Genomic DNA, 16,615 nt, shown 5'->3' with positions numbered 1-16,615 from the left:
TTTACCGTTAATTTGAGGGATTGGGGTGAAAGAAATCGAGTTACATAGTGATACTTTACGATATACTGTATTGACAATATCGCAATATTTTAGCGCTAGTTGGCTGTACCTGCACCAAAACACCATTATTGTTCCTTCATAGCTTGTTCTCAATCTTTTCACATTGGGAGCCAATTTGTTTTCAGCACTTTTATTTCCATGACTGATCAAAACTCGTTCTCATGGCTTTCTGATCCCTCTGCAACAGACATATGGTGCGCAATAAAATCACAGTATCGAATCACAATACGTATAGAATCATGAGACTTGCAATGCATATATCTTATCGTGAGGTTCCTGGCAATTCCCAGCCCAAGTTCATTTGCCACAACAAATCTCTTCGCTAGCAAACGCGATGTCTTCTCCAAAACGGCAATGTGTCTCCAGCAATGTTTACTTTTTTGACGTTCTATGGCATCTCCACTTTCCAAGCATATATGACCACATGTAATATTTTGGTAAGTGATGCAAATAGTGAACTATGTAGGGCCAGGATGTAAAATATATGTAGCTGCAGCAATTTCTCTTATCTGATATGGTAAGTAATGGGGCTTAATGTATAGCTCCCTAAGAGTTTGACGAACGGGTCCGTGCACGCGATTCCAGATATCTTTACCTCTGAATAAACTGCCTTTATTATACCATATCCACCCTGTCCAAAGTCTCTACTTGGTCTCAGTTCTCCAGTAAACTTGTGATTATCAACACTAACCTCATCGTTGTGGCGGCGGACAGCTAGCCTGTATCCCTCATCCAGTTGAGTGGCAATGTTATTTTTTCGTTCGTACCAATTTTTGGAAAATCCTCGGGTGTAGGACTTTCCGCCTTTAGTAGAAACCTGTTGAATTATTAAATTTGGTCTGGGAGGTCCTAATTGTTTCGTTGCCAATTTATCTTCATTTGTTCGCCGACAAAAAGGAACTTCTTTCAAAGACACAATCCGCTCTTTTCTTAGTTACGTTCATGGTTACGTTACGTATGACGAAAGCGCGTAAGTGCAAGCCCTCAGACACCCATAGAGATTGTATTGAAAGCTCTGAAATTTGAAAAAAATTGATTTTACATGGGAGTCTATGACAGACTTCTGGGCGATTTTCAACCTGACTGAAATCGCCCCAAAAGGGGGGGGAGCCATTTGAAGCACGACTTTAGCCTGATTGGACATTACAACACTGATAACTACTGTTGCCGTGATATAATTGATTAGAAAAAAAATCCCTTCCTTTTCCCGTTTGGCAGTGCGTCGCCCATATCGCCCTATTGAACACACCGCCCCTGTTCCCTATACTGAATGTGTACATAGGCTTATTACACTATTCAGCTGCCCCCACTCCCCTTTTCCAGAAGTTGCTGTGTCTGTGAAATGTGAAAAATTAATGCTTAAAGCCAAACCCTCAAAATAGTCAAAAGATGTTCATGGACGACCGTACTGGAAGAGGTGATTAATAAAGCCAAATTGAAAGAGCCCTTACGGAAGAGCCTGAGGCTTGCATTCCCAGACATTGAGCGCAGCAACAACACCAGCAGATACTCATCTTGTGTGTGCAGAATAATTAGGCCATTCAAAAACAGTTCCTAAAGTGCAGAAAAAGGCAAAGAACAAGGTGCACAGTCCTGCACAAAAGGCTGCAGTATGGGAAAGTTGAATAAGAGCACTGCGGTCAACTGTAAGTGCGGCTATTGTGAAGAGGAAATGTCTAGGAGCAACAATGGCTCAGCCGTGAAGTGGTAGGCCACACAAGCTCACAGAATGGGACCACCAAGTGCTGAAGTGCGTAGCGCGTAAAAATCGTCTGTCCTCAGTTGCAACACTCACTACCGAGTTCCAAACTGCCTCTGGAAGCAACGTCAGCACAAGACCTGTTCGTCGGAAGCTTAATGAAATGGGTTTCCATGGCCGAGCAGCCGCACACAAGCCTAAGATCACCATGCGCAATGCCAAGCGTCGGCTGGAGTGGTGTAAAGCTTCACTATCTGGCAGTCCGACGGACGAATCTGGGTTTGGCGGATGCCAGGAGAACGATACTTGCCCCAATGCATAGTGCTAACTGTAAAGTTTGGTGGAGGAGGAATAATGGTCTGGGGCTGTTTTTCATGGTTTGGGCTAGGCCTCTTAGTTCCAGTGAAGGGAAATCTTAACGCTACAGGATGCAATGACATTATAAACTATTCTGTGCTTTCAAGTTTATGGCAACAGTTTGGGGAAGGCCCTTTCCTGTTTCAGCATGACAATGCCCTCATGTGCAAAGCGAGGTCCATACATAAATAGTTTGTTGAGATCAGTGTGGAAGAACTTGACTGGCCTGCACAGAGCCCTGACCTCAACCCCATCGAACACCTTTGGGATGAATTGGAACACAGACTGCGGGCCTAATCGCTCTACATCAGTGCCCAACCTCACTAATGTTCTAGTGGCTGAATGGAAGCAAGTCCCCGCAGCAATGTTCCAACATTTAGTGGAAAGCCTTCCCAGAAGAGTGGAGGCTGTTATAGCAGCAAAGGGGGGACCAACTCCATATTAATGCCCATGATTTTGGTCATGTAGTGTATATCGCGGACGTTTAAACCACTGTGTACAAAACATTCTGAACACCTGCTCTTTCCATGACATAGACTGTCGAGATGAATCCAGGTGAACGCTATGATACATTACTGATGTCACCTGTTAAATCCACTTCAAATCAGTGTAGATGAAGGGGAGGAGTCAGTTTAAAGAAGAATTTTTAAGCCTTGAGACAATTGAGACATGGATTGTGTATGTGTGTCATTCAGAGGGTGAATGGGCAAGACAAAAGATTGAAGTGCCTTTGAACGGGGTATGGTAGCGCACCGGTTTGAGTGTGTCAAGAACTTTAACACTGCTGGGTTTGTCACGCTCAACAGTTTCCCTTGTGTATCAAGAATGGTCCACCACCCAAAGGACATTCAACCAATGGCAGGCCAGTGGTCGAAAAACGGGTAATTGATGAAAGAAGACAAAGGAGGCTGACACGAACTGTGCAGAGCAGTGTATCTATCAATTCACAGATGGATACACTGCTGCCATGAAGGGATGTACCTGATTGGCAATGATGTACAGATATCCTGTGGCATTCAAACATTGATCCACTCTTATCAAGGGGCCCAATGTGTAGCATGAAAACATACCCCACACCATCACAGCACCACCACCAACCTGCAATGTTGACATGCAGCATAATGATGTACTCGTGGGTTTCTCCATACCCTAGTCCTCCAATCAGAGTGAAACCGCAGGAACCAGGATTCATCAGACCAGGCAATGTTTTTCAAATTCTCCAGTGTCCAGTGTTATCATTCCTTAGCCCACTGCAATCGCAGTTTTTTGTTTGTTGCTGAAAGAAGTGGAACTCTGTAAGGTTGTCCAGCTCGGGGCGTGATGACCTCTCACTCTCCGCCTCCCTGTTGCGCCCCTGGTCTGGTCTGGACCTCGGCGCGCTGCTTCCCCTCTCCTTCCTCCCACGATACGCCAGGCCCTGTCTGGACCCTGGTGTGGGAGACCCCGAACCTGGAGAGGGGCTGACGTCATGGTCTGGACTGGAGCCGCTGACCGGAGCTGGACTGGGCACCGGTGGAGCGGACTGATCTGGCTCCGGAGTGGAGCCGCTGACCGGAGCTGGACTGGACCCCGGTGGAGCGGACTGCTCTGGCTCCGGAGTGGCGCAGCTGACCGGAGCTGGATCAGGCACTGGTGGAGCGGACTGCTCTGGCTCCGGAGTGGAGCAGCTGACCGGAGCTGGATCAGGCACCGGTGGAGCGGACTGCTCTGGTTCCGGAGTGGAGCAGCTGACCGGAGCTGAATCAGGCACCGGTGGAGCGGACTGCTCTGGCTCCGGAGTGGAACAGCTGACCGGAACTGGATCAGGCACCGGTGGAGCAGACTGCTCTGACTCCGGAGTGGAGCAGCTGAGTGGAACGGGCACGGGCCGTGCCGGACTGGACAAGCGCACCACTGGTCTGGTGCGAGGAGCCGGAACAGGCTGGGCCGGACTGGCGACGCGCACCACTGGCTTTGTGCGAGGAGCAGGAACAGGCCGGGCCGGGCTGGCGACGCGCACCACTGGCTTGGTGCGAGGAGCAGGAACAGGCCGGGCCGGACTGGCGATGCGCACCACTGGCTTGGTGCGAGGAGCAGGAACAGGCCGGGCCGGGCTGGCGACGCGCACCACTGGCTTGGTGAGAGGAGCAGGAACAGGCCGGGCCGGGCTGGATACGCGCACCACTGGCTTGGTGCGAGGAGCAGGAACAGGCCGGGCTGGCGATGCGCACCACTGGCTTGGTGCGAGGAGCAGGAACAGGCCGGACTGGCGATGCGCACCACTGGCTTGGTGCGAGGAGCAGGAACAGGCCGGGCCGGACTGGCGACGCGCACCACTGGCTTGGTGCGAGGAGCAGGAACAGGCCGGGCCGGACTGGCGACGCGCACCACTGGCTTGGTGCGAGGGGCAGGAACAGGCCAGACCGGACTCGCGACGCGCATCACTTGCTTGGTGCGAGGAGCAGGAACAGGCCGGGCCGGACTGGCGACGCGCACCACTGGCTTGGTGCGAGGGGCAGGAACAGGCCGGGCCGGACTGGTGACGCGCACCACAGGCTTGGTGCGAGGGGCAGGAACGGGCCGGGCCGTACTGGGAACACGCACCACTGGCTTGGTGCGGGGAGCAGGAACGGACCGGACTGGCGACACGCACCACTTGCTTGGTGCGAGGAGCAGGACTGGGTTCCTTTATTAACCCCCGCTCCTTCTGCTGCCTAACCAGCTCCTCTCGCCGTGCCTCTACTCTTTCCTTCTCCCTTTTAGCCTCCTGTATCGCCTCCCTCTGACCGAATAACTCCTGCTCCCTCTGAACCAATAGCCCCCGTAACATGGTGGCCTCCTCTCCTAACCTGCAGATCCGCCCTTTAACGGCCTCCTGCTGCCTCGTCGTCCACACCGTGTGCCACCCCAATTTTTTTTCTTGGGGTTGCCTCTCGGGTCTCCGTTTCACCTCTCCTGCCTGGGCTTCCTCCTTTGCCCAGGGTCCGCTATCGGCTAATCTCACCTCCTTCTCCCTCATCCCTTTCAGGGCCTCCATATGCTTGGCCAGATCCTCTCTTATCTCCTCCCAAGTCCATGATCTCTGCTCCACTACCTGTGTCCAGGGTGTCTGCTGCTCCTGGGCACGCTGCTTGGTCCGTGTTTGGTGGGATCTTCTGTCACGTTCGTTGAATGACGGGTCAGACCAAGGTGCAGCGTGATATACGTACATGTTTATTAAAGTAATAAACAACACGACAAAACAACAAAGGAAACTAAACGTGAAGTCCAAGGTAGCACACACAACATACCTTACAAGGAACAAGATCCCACAACCCACTAGTGCCAATAGGCTGCCTAAGTATGATCCCCAATCAGAGACAACGAGCTACAGCTGCCTCTGATTTGGAACCACACCGGCCAACATAGATCTACACATAATAGATCGAAACATAGAAAACACACAAAAAAGAATATACACACCCTGACTCAACATTTAAGCGTCCCCTGAGTCAGGGCGTGACACTTTGTGATGGCCACTCCAATACCTTGACTTTGTTGTCCTTAAGCTATTTTGCCACAACTTTGGAGGTATGCTTGGGGTCATTGTCCATTTGGAAGACCCATTTGCGACCAAGCTTTAACTTCCTGACTGATGTCTTGAGATGTTGCTTCAATATATCCACATAATTTTCCTTCCTCATGATGCCATCTATTTTGTGAAGTGCACCAGTCCCTCCTGCAGCAAAGCACCTCCACAGCATGATGCTGCCACCCCTGTGCTTCACGGTTGGGATGGTGTTATTCGGCTTGCAAGTTTCCCCCCTTTTTCCTCCAAACATAACGATGGTCATTATGGCCAAACAGTTCTATTTTTGTTTCATCAGACCAGAGGACATTTCTCCAAAAAGTATGATCTTTGTCCCCATGTGCAATTGCAAACTGTAGTCTGGCTTTTTAATGGCGGTTTTGGAGCAGTGGCTTCTTCCTTGCTGAGCGGCCTTTCAGGTTATGTCGATATAGGACTAGTTTTACTGTGGATATAGATACTTTTGTAACTGTTTCCTCCAGCATCTTCAGAAGGTCCTCCAGCATCTTCACAAGGTCCTTACTGAGTTAGAAGGTTGGCCTTGAAATACATTCACAGGTACACCTCCAATTGACTCAAATTATGTCAGTTAGCCTATCAGAAGCTTCTAAAGCCATAACATCATTTTCTGGAACTTTCCAAGCTGTTTAAAGGCACAGTCAACTTAGTGTATGTTTACTTCTGACTCACTGGATTTGTGATACAGTGAATTCTAAGTGAAATAATCTGTCTGTAAACAATTGTTGGAAGAATTACTTGTGTCATGCACAAAGTAGATGTCCTAACCGACTTGCCAAAACTATAGTTTGTTAACAAGAAATGTGTGAAGTGGTTGAAAAATGAGTTTTAATGACTCCAGCCTAAGTGTATGTAAACTTCCGACTTCAACTGTATATACACACTACCGGTCAAAAGTTTTAGAACACCTTCTCATTCAAGGGTTTTTCTTTATTTGTACTATTTTCTACATTGTAGAATAATAGTGAAGACATCAAAACTATGAAATAACACATATGGAATCATGTAGTAACCAAAAAAGTGTTAAACAAATCAAAATATATTTTCAAATTGCCACCCTTTGCCTTGATGACAGCTTTGCACACTCTTGGCATTCTCTCAACCAGCTTCACCTGGAATGCTTTTCCAACAGTCTTGAAGGAGTTCCCACATATGCTGAGCACGTGTTGGCTGCCTTTCCTTCACTCTGCGGTCCGACTCATCCCAAACCATCTCAATTTGGTTGAGGTCGGGGGATTGTGGAGGCCAGGTCATCTGATGGAGCACTCCATCACGCTCCTTGGTAAAATAGCCCTTACACAGCCTGGAGGTGTGTTGGGTCATTGTCCTGTTGAAAAACAAATGATAGTCCCACTAAGCCCAAACCAGATGGGATAGTGTATCGCTGCAGAATGCTGTGGTAGCCATGCTGGTTAAGTGTGCCTTGAATTCTAAATAAATCACAGACAGTGTCACCAGCAAAGCACCCCCACACCATAATACCTCCTCCGCCATGCTTTACGGTCTCTTCTTCTTATTGGTGTCCTTTAGTAGTGGTTTCTTTGCAGCAATTCGACCATGAAGGCCTGATTCACACAGTCTCCGCTGAACAGTTGATGTTGCTTGAACTCTGTGAAGCATTTATTTGGGCTGCAATTTCTGAAGCTGGTAACTCTAATGAACTTATCCTCTGCAGCTTGTCACAACACAACTGATTGGCTCAAACGCATTAAGAAGGAAAGAAATTCCACAAATTAACTTTTAAGAAGGTACACCTGTTAATTGAAATGCATTCCAGGTGACTACCTCATGAAGCTGATTGAAAGAATGCCAAGAGTGTGCAAAGCTGTCGTCAAGGCAAAGGGTGGCTGGTAGAGCACGGCGCTTGTAACGCCAAGGTAGTGGGTTCGATCCCCGGGACCACCCATACACAAAAATGTATGCACGCATGACTGTAAGTCGCTTTGGATAAAAGCGTCTGCTAAATGGCATATTATTATTATTATTATTTGAAGAATCTCAAATATAAAAATATATTTACTACATGATTTCATATGTGTTATTTCATAATTTTGATGTCTTTACTATTATTCTACAATGTAGAAAATAGTAAAAATAAAGAAAAACCCTTGAATGAGTAGGTGTTCTAAAACTTTTGAAATATACCGGTAGTGTATATATATGTAATATATATATTTTTTATAGACATCATTGACAGGCTCTGAAATTAGCCCACCCAAATACCTCATCCCTATATTGTTATTTATTTTGCTCTTTTGCACCCCAGTATCTCTATTTGCACATAATCTCTTGCACATCTAGCATTCCAGTGTTAATACTATTTGTAATTATTTTGCACTATAGCCTATTTATTGCCTTACCTCCATAACTTGCTACATTTGCACACACTGTATATACAGTGGGGGAAAAAACTATTTAGTCAGCCCCCAATTGTGCATGTTCTCCCACTTAAAAAGATGAGTGAGGCCTGTAATTTTCATCATAGGTACACGTCAACTATGACAGACAAATTGAGATTTTTTTTCTCCAGAAAATCACATTATAGGATTTTTTATGAATTTATTTGCAAATTATGGTGGAAAATAAGTATTTGGTCACCTACAAACAAGCAAGATTTCTGGCTCTCACAGACCTGTAACTTCTTCTTTAAGAGGCTCCTCTGTCCTCCACTCGTTACCTGTATTAATGGCACCTGTTTGAACTTGTTATCAGTATAAAAGACACCTGTCCACAACCTTAAACAGTCACACTCCAAACTCCACTATGGCCAAGACCAAAGAGCTGTCAAAGGACACCAGAAACAAAATTCTAGACCTGCACCAGGCTGGGAAGACTGAATCTGCAATAGGTAAGCAGCTTGGTTTGAAGAAATCAACTGTGGGAGCAATTATTAGGAAATGGAAGACATACAAGACCACTGATAATCTCCCTCGATCTGGGGCTCCACACAAGATCTCACCCCGTGGGGTCAAAATGATCACAAGAACGGTGAGCAAAAATCCCAGAACCACACGGGGGGACCTAGTGAATGACCTGCAGAGAGCTGGGACCAAAGTAACAAAGCCTACCATCAGTAACACACTACGCCGCCAGGGACTCAAATCCTGCAGTGCCAGACGTGTCCCCCTGCTTAAGCCAGTACATGTCCAGGCCCATCTGAAGTTTGCTAGAGTGCATTTGGATGATCCAGAAGAGGATTGGGAGAATGTCATATGGTCAGATGAAACCAAAATATAACTTTTTGGTAAAAACTCAACTCGTCGTGTTTGGAGGACAAAGAATGCTGAGTTGCATCCAAAGAACACCATACCTACTGTGAAGCATGGGGGTGGAAACATCATGCTTTGGGGCTGTTTTTCTGCAAAGGGACCAGGACGACTGATCCGTGTAAAGGAAAGAATGAATGGGGCCATGTATCGTGAGATTTTGAGTGAAAACCTCCTTCCATCAGCAAGGGCATTGAAGATGAAACGTGGCTGGGTCTTTCAGCATGACAATGATCCCAAACACACTGCCCGGGCAACGAAGGAGTGGCTTCGTAAGAAGCATTTCAAGGTCCTGGAGTGGCCTAGCCAGTCTCCAGATCTCAACCCCATAGCAAATCTTTGAAGGGAGTTGAAAGTCTGTGTTGCCCAGCGACATTCCCAAAACATCACTGCGCTAGAGGAGATCTGCATGGAGGAATGGGCCAAAATACCAGCAACAGTGTCTGAAAACCTTGTGAAGACTTACAGAAAACGTTTGACCTGTGTCATTGCCAACAAAGGGTATATAACAAAGTATTGAGAAACTTTTGTTATTGACCAAATACTTATTTTCCACCATAATTTGCAAATAAATTCATAAAAAATTCTACAATGTGATTTTCTGGATTTTTCTTTCTCAATTTGTCTGTCATAGTTGACGTGTACCTATGATGAAAATGACAGGCCTCTCTCATCTTCTTAAGTGGGAGAACTTGCACAATTGGTGGCTGACTAAATACTTTTTTTCCACACTGTATATTTTCTGTTGTATTTTTTTACTTTATGTTTTTTTTTTTTACCCCATATGTAACTCTGTGTTGTTGTTTTTATCGCACTGCTTTGCTTTATCTTGGCCAGGTCGCAGTTGTAAATGAGAACTTGTTCTCAACTTGCTTACCTGGTTAAATAAAGGTGAAATATATATATTTTTTTAAAGGCACATGGGCCCCCAGAGCTTGTGGGCTCCCCCGACATGCGGGGACTGCGGGGTGTCTGATACGCCAGTGCTAGGAGGCAATCCGGAAACATAGGCAATATAGGGACATAAGCAATGTTTGATGGATTATTTTGCCATCTGTGTTATATTGTAAGTTTACTCAAGGCCTGAGTTGAATGCTCTAGCCTCCATGAGGCCCTGGCCCCCAGGCCATAGACTGATTAATCAGATCAATGGATATCTCTTTCTCGCTCTCTCTCGTATAGTCAAACAAATGGACTGACTTCAAAAGTCTGTCTCTCTGATCAGGATTAATCCAAATTAGTGCCCGGCGGCCTCCATGTAATCAGTGTGATGTAAAGGTCCTCTTTGGAAATATGTTTACTGTAAGATGCACAAAACACAGCGACGTGTTAGCTTTCCAAGACAGTATTGAGTGTTTACCTCTAATTGGTTAGACTCAAAGATTGTTCCCAGTATTGAGGTAACTTACTCTCTGTTGACAACATGGGTCCTCTGATCCCACCTTCTCCACATCTCTCTCCCCATGAAAGACATACACAGTCTGGACATCCAGGAGGCTGTGTGGAAGTGAACTTGCCTCCCCTTCAGTGGGTAAAACCCAATGATGTATGACTATGATGACGTCTATGATAATGCCAGAGGAGGACCTGCAGCTCCCAGGGGTTCTGATCCAGGGGAATATGTGCAGGGAGTCAGAGGGAGGTGGAGGACACGCTGGGCACAGAGGCTGAACTGATCACCAAATTCACATATTATTATCAGTCAGTGTCACGCCCTAACCTGGAGAGACTGTTATTCTCTAGGTAGTTTGGTCAGGGTGTGAAACTCTATGTTTTGTATTTCTATGTTTGGCCGGGTGTGGTTCCCAATCAGAGGCAGCTGTCGCTCGTTGTCTCTGATTGGGGATCATACTTAGGCAGCCAGTTTTCCTGCCTGGGTTGTGGGATCTTGTTCGGCTTGTATGTGTTTTAGCCATAGTGAGTGTCACGTTACATTGCCTTTTGTTGTTTATGTTCCTGTTAGGCTTGTTTCGTGTATAGCCCATAGGACTTCACGGTTTCGTTGAGTTTGTTATTTTGTCTAGTGTTTATCCAGTTTAATAAACATGTTCGCATACCACGCTGCACCTTGGTCTGACCCGTCTCTCAACGATCATGACAGTCAGAGCCACAGATAATTTTTCTAAGGACCCAGTGAGAGTTATTAGTGATATAATTCTCCAGATATTTTGTGTGTTCCACACAGCAAAATCAATGGTGTACATTTAACTCTGAAAGTGTTGAATGTACACTATTTTCAGTGAACATATGAGTCCCACTGTACTGGTGTTAAAATAACACTTTTGAAACTATTAACACCAATAATGTTGGTTCTTTTACACCACTTAGTGTTAATGTCACTCTTACAGAGTGAATTTAACTCCTGAATCAACACTAGAAATGTAACACAAAAAAATCAACACTGTGCACATTAATTGACATTTGTGATAGGCCTCCCGCAAGAGGGACCCAAAGGGCAAAAGAGTAAGAGTAATTTCTCCTCCTCCAGTGTTTCCACAGAAAACATCTGTAACCAGCTGGAGTCAACTGTGTGTCTAGAATCAACACTGTCTGTTTCAGGACATCTGGAGGCTGTCAGGAACACTAATAGTGTTCTGCTACATTGGCATGTCCTGGGATGTGTCTGTCTGGATAGGCCAATATAGGGAGGATGAGACTATAGGTCATAGGGTATTAGGGTAGATTGTTATTAGAGGAGTGCATTAATTGTCAGTATTGATCCATTTTGTGGATGGAACACAAAGCACGGTGGGATCTGTACCCTGGTCACCCATTGAATAACCAACATCTTGAAAGTTACAGTAAGTGGCTGGTGATGTCCAATTGTGCACTCATAGAAATAGAATTGCATTAAAATGTTACGTTCATTACATTTTTAAGCAATGCCACCCACTATCAGGCATACTGTAGGCCTATGAATTATGATAATTTTATCAAGTTTTGTTTTTTGAAAGTGTCTTTTTTTCTTTTTACAATAACCTGCTAATTTGGGGTTAAGGTTTCAGGAATGCTCAGTTCTGTGTAAATTGGGCTGTTCTCATTCTCCCAGGAAGCTAATACATAATGACCTGAATTATTCTCTATAAACATGGAGCCACAGCGTTTCTCATACTGTAGAGTCTTTGATTGAGCTCTTTATGGAAAGGGATTCTCTTTAAAGGCTGAGACAACTTCCAAACACTGGGTGCATATGTAAACAGTATACCTAGTGCAGTACAATGTAAATATATGTTAGCCTATACAGAGAGCCAAGCAGCCTGAAACACTCTAGCCTATGACCGAACTGTAAATAAAAAATGAAAGCGTTATGTTCAAAAATAAAACAATAGTTATATAAAAAGTTTTCATAAACGTGCTCATATTTGAGACTTCTCGCTATCATGAAAGGTGGCAGCTGCTGTGCGCGCGGACATGGTGCTGAAGGATAGCTCCACCCTGCTCCCAAGCAAATAATAGAAAGCGCAGAGCAACAGCTGCAACACCTCATCCATAGACTACTAGGCTGCAGCTCATGTCGACCTCTCCCCAACTTCTCATGCGCACTGCAATCAAACTAAATATCAGTAAGTTGTCTTTGTTTAAGTTATAGGCCTACGTTTCTTTAGCCTATGGCCTTATGTTTTTTTGATGGGTTGAAATTAGTGGGCAATTAATTATTTTGAGATTTAGGATAATTCAAATTCTCGGACATTTTACTAACTCAGCCTTTTTTAAATTATTATTTGAGAAGTTTTAGATCAGATATGGTTGGCAAATCATAACATTTGTGTAATAGCATATCAAAGTATCTCAGTTGGTCAGCGTATCAATCTTGGTTTCTCTGCAGAAGACCACTCGTGCATAAAGTTGCTGGCACCCGCCTCTTCGCACTCCAAACCTAAACCATGTACCCGTTTAATGGCAGTCTCAGTAACTTCAGTCTGATGATGGAGGTTGAGGACATGCCCCGGGATGAGAACCTGGCCAAAGTAGAGATCGCGCTGCTCAGCGTCATCTTCGTCAGTGCCGCTATCCTGAACACCGGGCTACTACTGGTTCTGTGGAAGCGGCGCAAACAGGTATCCAAGATGCGTGTCTTGGTGTTCCATCTGTGCGTTGCAGACCTGGTTGTGGCGTTTTTCCAGGTGTGCCCGCAGCTCATGTGGGACATTACGGACAGATTCATCGGACCGGACCTGGTGTGCCGCTTGGTGAAGTATCTGCAGGTCGTGGGCATGTTTGCGTCCACCTACATGATCGTAGTGATGACCATTGACCGCTACCAGGCTATCTGCAACCCTATGGTCAAGTTTCAGAGGAGGCGAGAGCGCTGGAACATCCCTGTTTGCATCGCCTGGTCGATCTCCCTCGTGGGCGGCCTGCCTCAGATCTTCATCTTCTCGCGGGTGCAGGTGGCGCCCGGGGTGTTCGACTGCTGGGCGTACTTTATCCAGCCCTGGGGCCTGAAGACATACATCACCTGGACCACGCTGGTTATCTTTGTCTTGCCCATTTTGACCGTGGTGGTGTGCCAGGTGCGAATCTGTCGAGCCATCCAGAACAACCTTTACTTAAAGACGCACCAGGATGGGGGTAGCGGGGTTGCCTTTCAGCTGCCCTCCAGAACCAGCAGCGTGGCCGGGGTGTCCAAAGCACGAATCAAGACTGTGAAGATGACAGTGGTTATCGTGCTTGCCTACATCATCTGCTGGACTCCGTTCTTCACGGTCCAGCTTTGGTCTGTGTGGGACAAGGACGCACCAACGGAAAGTAAGAATATGGATATCAATCTTATTATAACTGTATAATAAAGTCCACAATTATGACTTTCAATATAGCCAGCGGCGGTCCGCCCATATATATTTTTAAAAATATATTAAAAAATATATATATAATTCATGGATTGTGTTTTAAATGCTCATAAAAGTGCGGTAGATGTGTACATTTTCCTGTTTCAAAAATAGATTGTTCAGAACAAGCTGTTCAGTTACTACTCTGTTTCTCAGTGACTGCATGCAGCCAGCAGCAGCCCCACCTCTGTGGGCGCATAGGCCATGCTGAATGTTGAGGGGGTTTGATTAATCTCGCCCTGGCGCATGTGTAGGCTTGCTTTGCACTGGCTGAAAGTTGATTGCATGAGCTTGGTGCCCGCTCTGTCCAACAGCAAAGTCGTCTCAAAACAAAAGTGACGTAATTAAGCACGCATAGTAATTAGAAGGATTCTGTGTTTTCCCATGCAAAAGTGATTGCTTTTGATAAAAACGCTTTATCTGCCTTCCCAATGAAAACTAGTTAGGACATTTGAGCATTTATTTTATGGAAAATAGATGTTGTTTGTTTCTGGCCTTGTTGACAAAATGACAGAGCGGCACAGATTACTGTTCGATTTGAGAAGGACACTCCTCCCTCCCCGCTTTCTCCTCATGACGTGACAGTCCTTTGTTCAATCCGGGCCATCGTAAAATAACTCCCTCAATGCTTGGATTGTTTTGCCAGCTATTTGCTATGAGGGGGAACTGCCAATAGCATGTATTATAACAGCACAAAGTAAATGGACTGACCTGGGGCTCTCAAATGTGCATCTGTTGAGTCAGAACTTCTGGCTCTGCTCTAGTCTCGCTCCCAATGAGTTTCTCACACCAGACGGTTTACTTCTGCATGTGTCACTAGATCTGCTCTATCAGGTATAGATGGCGCTAAAGCAAAAAGCAAATTGTAATTAACTTGTTAATAAATAATCATAACAGTCATGGGAGCCTGGGACCTGATAAACCAGACAACTACATCCAACAAGAGTCGAAGGACAGAGGGATACACTAGCTAGAACCTTCTCATTGTGGATCTGGTAGGACAAAAAAGATTGGCAATTTTTATTGTCCATCAGGGTAGGTGACAGGGCGACATGTTGTGTGGACTAAAACAGCATAAAACCTTGTGTATCACTCACAAAGCATGATGATTTTTGGGTCAAATTAACCAGATAGGCTATCTACCTTTGATAAGCAGCTAGTTGGCTGGTAGCTTGCTAGCTAGTTAACAGTTCGCTCTCATGCCAATTTCAAGTCTTTCTAAACTAATATCTGACTAAGGGTGCATTTGTAAATTCCCTCTGGGGTGTCAGAGTGTGCTGAGTGAGGGCGTTGGTAAATTCAGAGCATTGTTAGAATGTCCCTTCATAAATTAAGTACATTTTGCTCTCTGAGCATTTAGAGCGCACACTGGACACACTGGATGCTCAGGCGGAGGAGTAGGGTTGATGCGAGCGTTCTGACCTCACAACGGCAGTCTAGCGCCCAAGCTAACTGGCTAAAGGTGGCTAGCTTGTTAGCTACTTCCAGACACAAATGAGAGAACACCTAACTCTTACCATTTTACTCTCCCTAGCAGAGCTGGTTAGACTGTTTTCATGTTATCTAGAGCGTTAGTGACTGTAACTGTGCTGCTGGCAACAATCTAATTACGTTTTTTGCCAATGTTTACTGACACCGGTCATATTCAACGGGTGTTGCGGGTGTTGTGTGTTCAGAATTTACGAACGCCCAGAGCTATCCCCAGTTAGATAATGTGTTTTCACTTATTGCATCTGCATGCTTGTTATGTTCTCCCTGGTGCACTCATTCATTTGTGACGTGAGCTGGCTACTCGTTCTAAATAGTAACCTATGATCTAATCTGTTCAAAACAGTGGCAGCATTGCTCATTCAGTTTTTGACATGCAAAAATAAAATAGGTGTATTTATGCTGTTGTTCAGATGCACAGATTGCTTTATATATCTTCTCAAATAATCTACTGGTAGTTAGAAAATTTGACATCATATTTGTCATGCTGCTTTGTTGACAACTCCAACCACCTCACACCCCGGGTATTCACACCACTGGTACACACCCTCTGATTTAGGCTCTTACACATTGATCACACCTACAGCGTCATTGGGCAAAATGGTACACAGCATCATCTGGATATGTGTGCAACAAAAGTTAAACATTCACCTTCTGCTACCATTTCTGTAAAGCCATCTACGCATACAATTTGATGCATACCTTCGATAAATCCAACATATGCACCACATAGAATGCACTGCAACTGCCTCTGCAACCAGTGGAGGCTGCTGAGGGGAGGACGGCTCAGAGTAATGGCTGGAATAGAGTCAATGGAATGGTATCAACCACATGGAAACCACGTTACCAAAATGCAATGACACTGTCGGTGTGATCGAGGCATAGGTTGCAGTAACTGTGCATCATTTGTCCTTGTGTTATTGTCATTGCAGCCGCAACGTTCACCATCCTGATGCTGATGGCGAGTCTGAACAGCTGTGCAAACCCCTGCATCTACCTGCTCTTCAGCGGCCAGCTGCCCAATAAACTGGTGACAGTGCTGTGCCGAAGGCCTTCTGACGGGAAAGACTCCATTAACTACGAGGCCACAGTAGTCAGCTCGCTCTACATGAGCTTCAAAAGCATCTCCGACTCCAAATAGAGCACACGGTTTTCCGTTGGTGATGTAGGGTTGCGCTGGGTGTCACAGGGAGATATATCACGGTTGTAAAATCTCTGGCAGACAACATCAGATTGAGAGACATTAGCTAGGTTTCCGACAGATTTGAATGTGAATATTCTAAAATCTGCATAAAAACAATATGCGCTTTCCCACCAGCGATGTGTTTCCATCAAATTGACTTGTTGCAGA

At 45.6% G+C, this 16,615-nt stretch overlaps 1 protein-coding gene across 1 annotated transcript; it reads left to right on the top strand.

Annotated features, from left to right (window-relative positions):
* Positions 1-12,831: 12,831 nt before the first annotated feature.
* LOC311137845 (oxytocin receptor-like) lies at positions 12,832-16,405 on the top strand (the record flags this gene model as incomplete). The annotated part of the gene is made up of 2 exons (XM_084172445.1): positions 12,832-13,696; positions 16,197-16,405. The coding sequence occupies 2 exons, from the start codon at positions 12,832-12,834 to the stop codon at positions 16,403-16,405; spliced, it is 1,074 nt and encodes a 357-aa protein (XP_084028571.1).
* Between the last annotated feature and the right edge of the window lie 210 nt (positions 16,406-16,615).

This window comes from Coregonus lavaretus (assembly GCF_964263955.1).
Source record: "Coregonus lavaretus genome assembly, chromosome: 12".
Lineage (NCBI taxonomy): Eukaryota > Metazoa > Chordata > Actinopteri > Salmoniformes > Salmonidae > Coregonus > Coregonus lavaretus.
The sequence above is the reverse complement of the archived record's forward strand: the minus strand, read 5'-3'. Positions and strand labels throughout refer to the sequence as shown.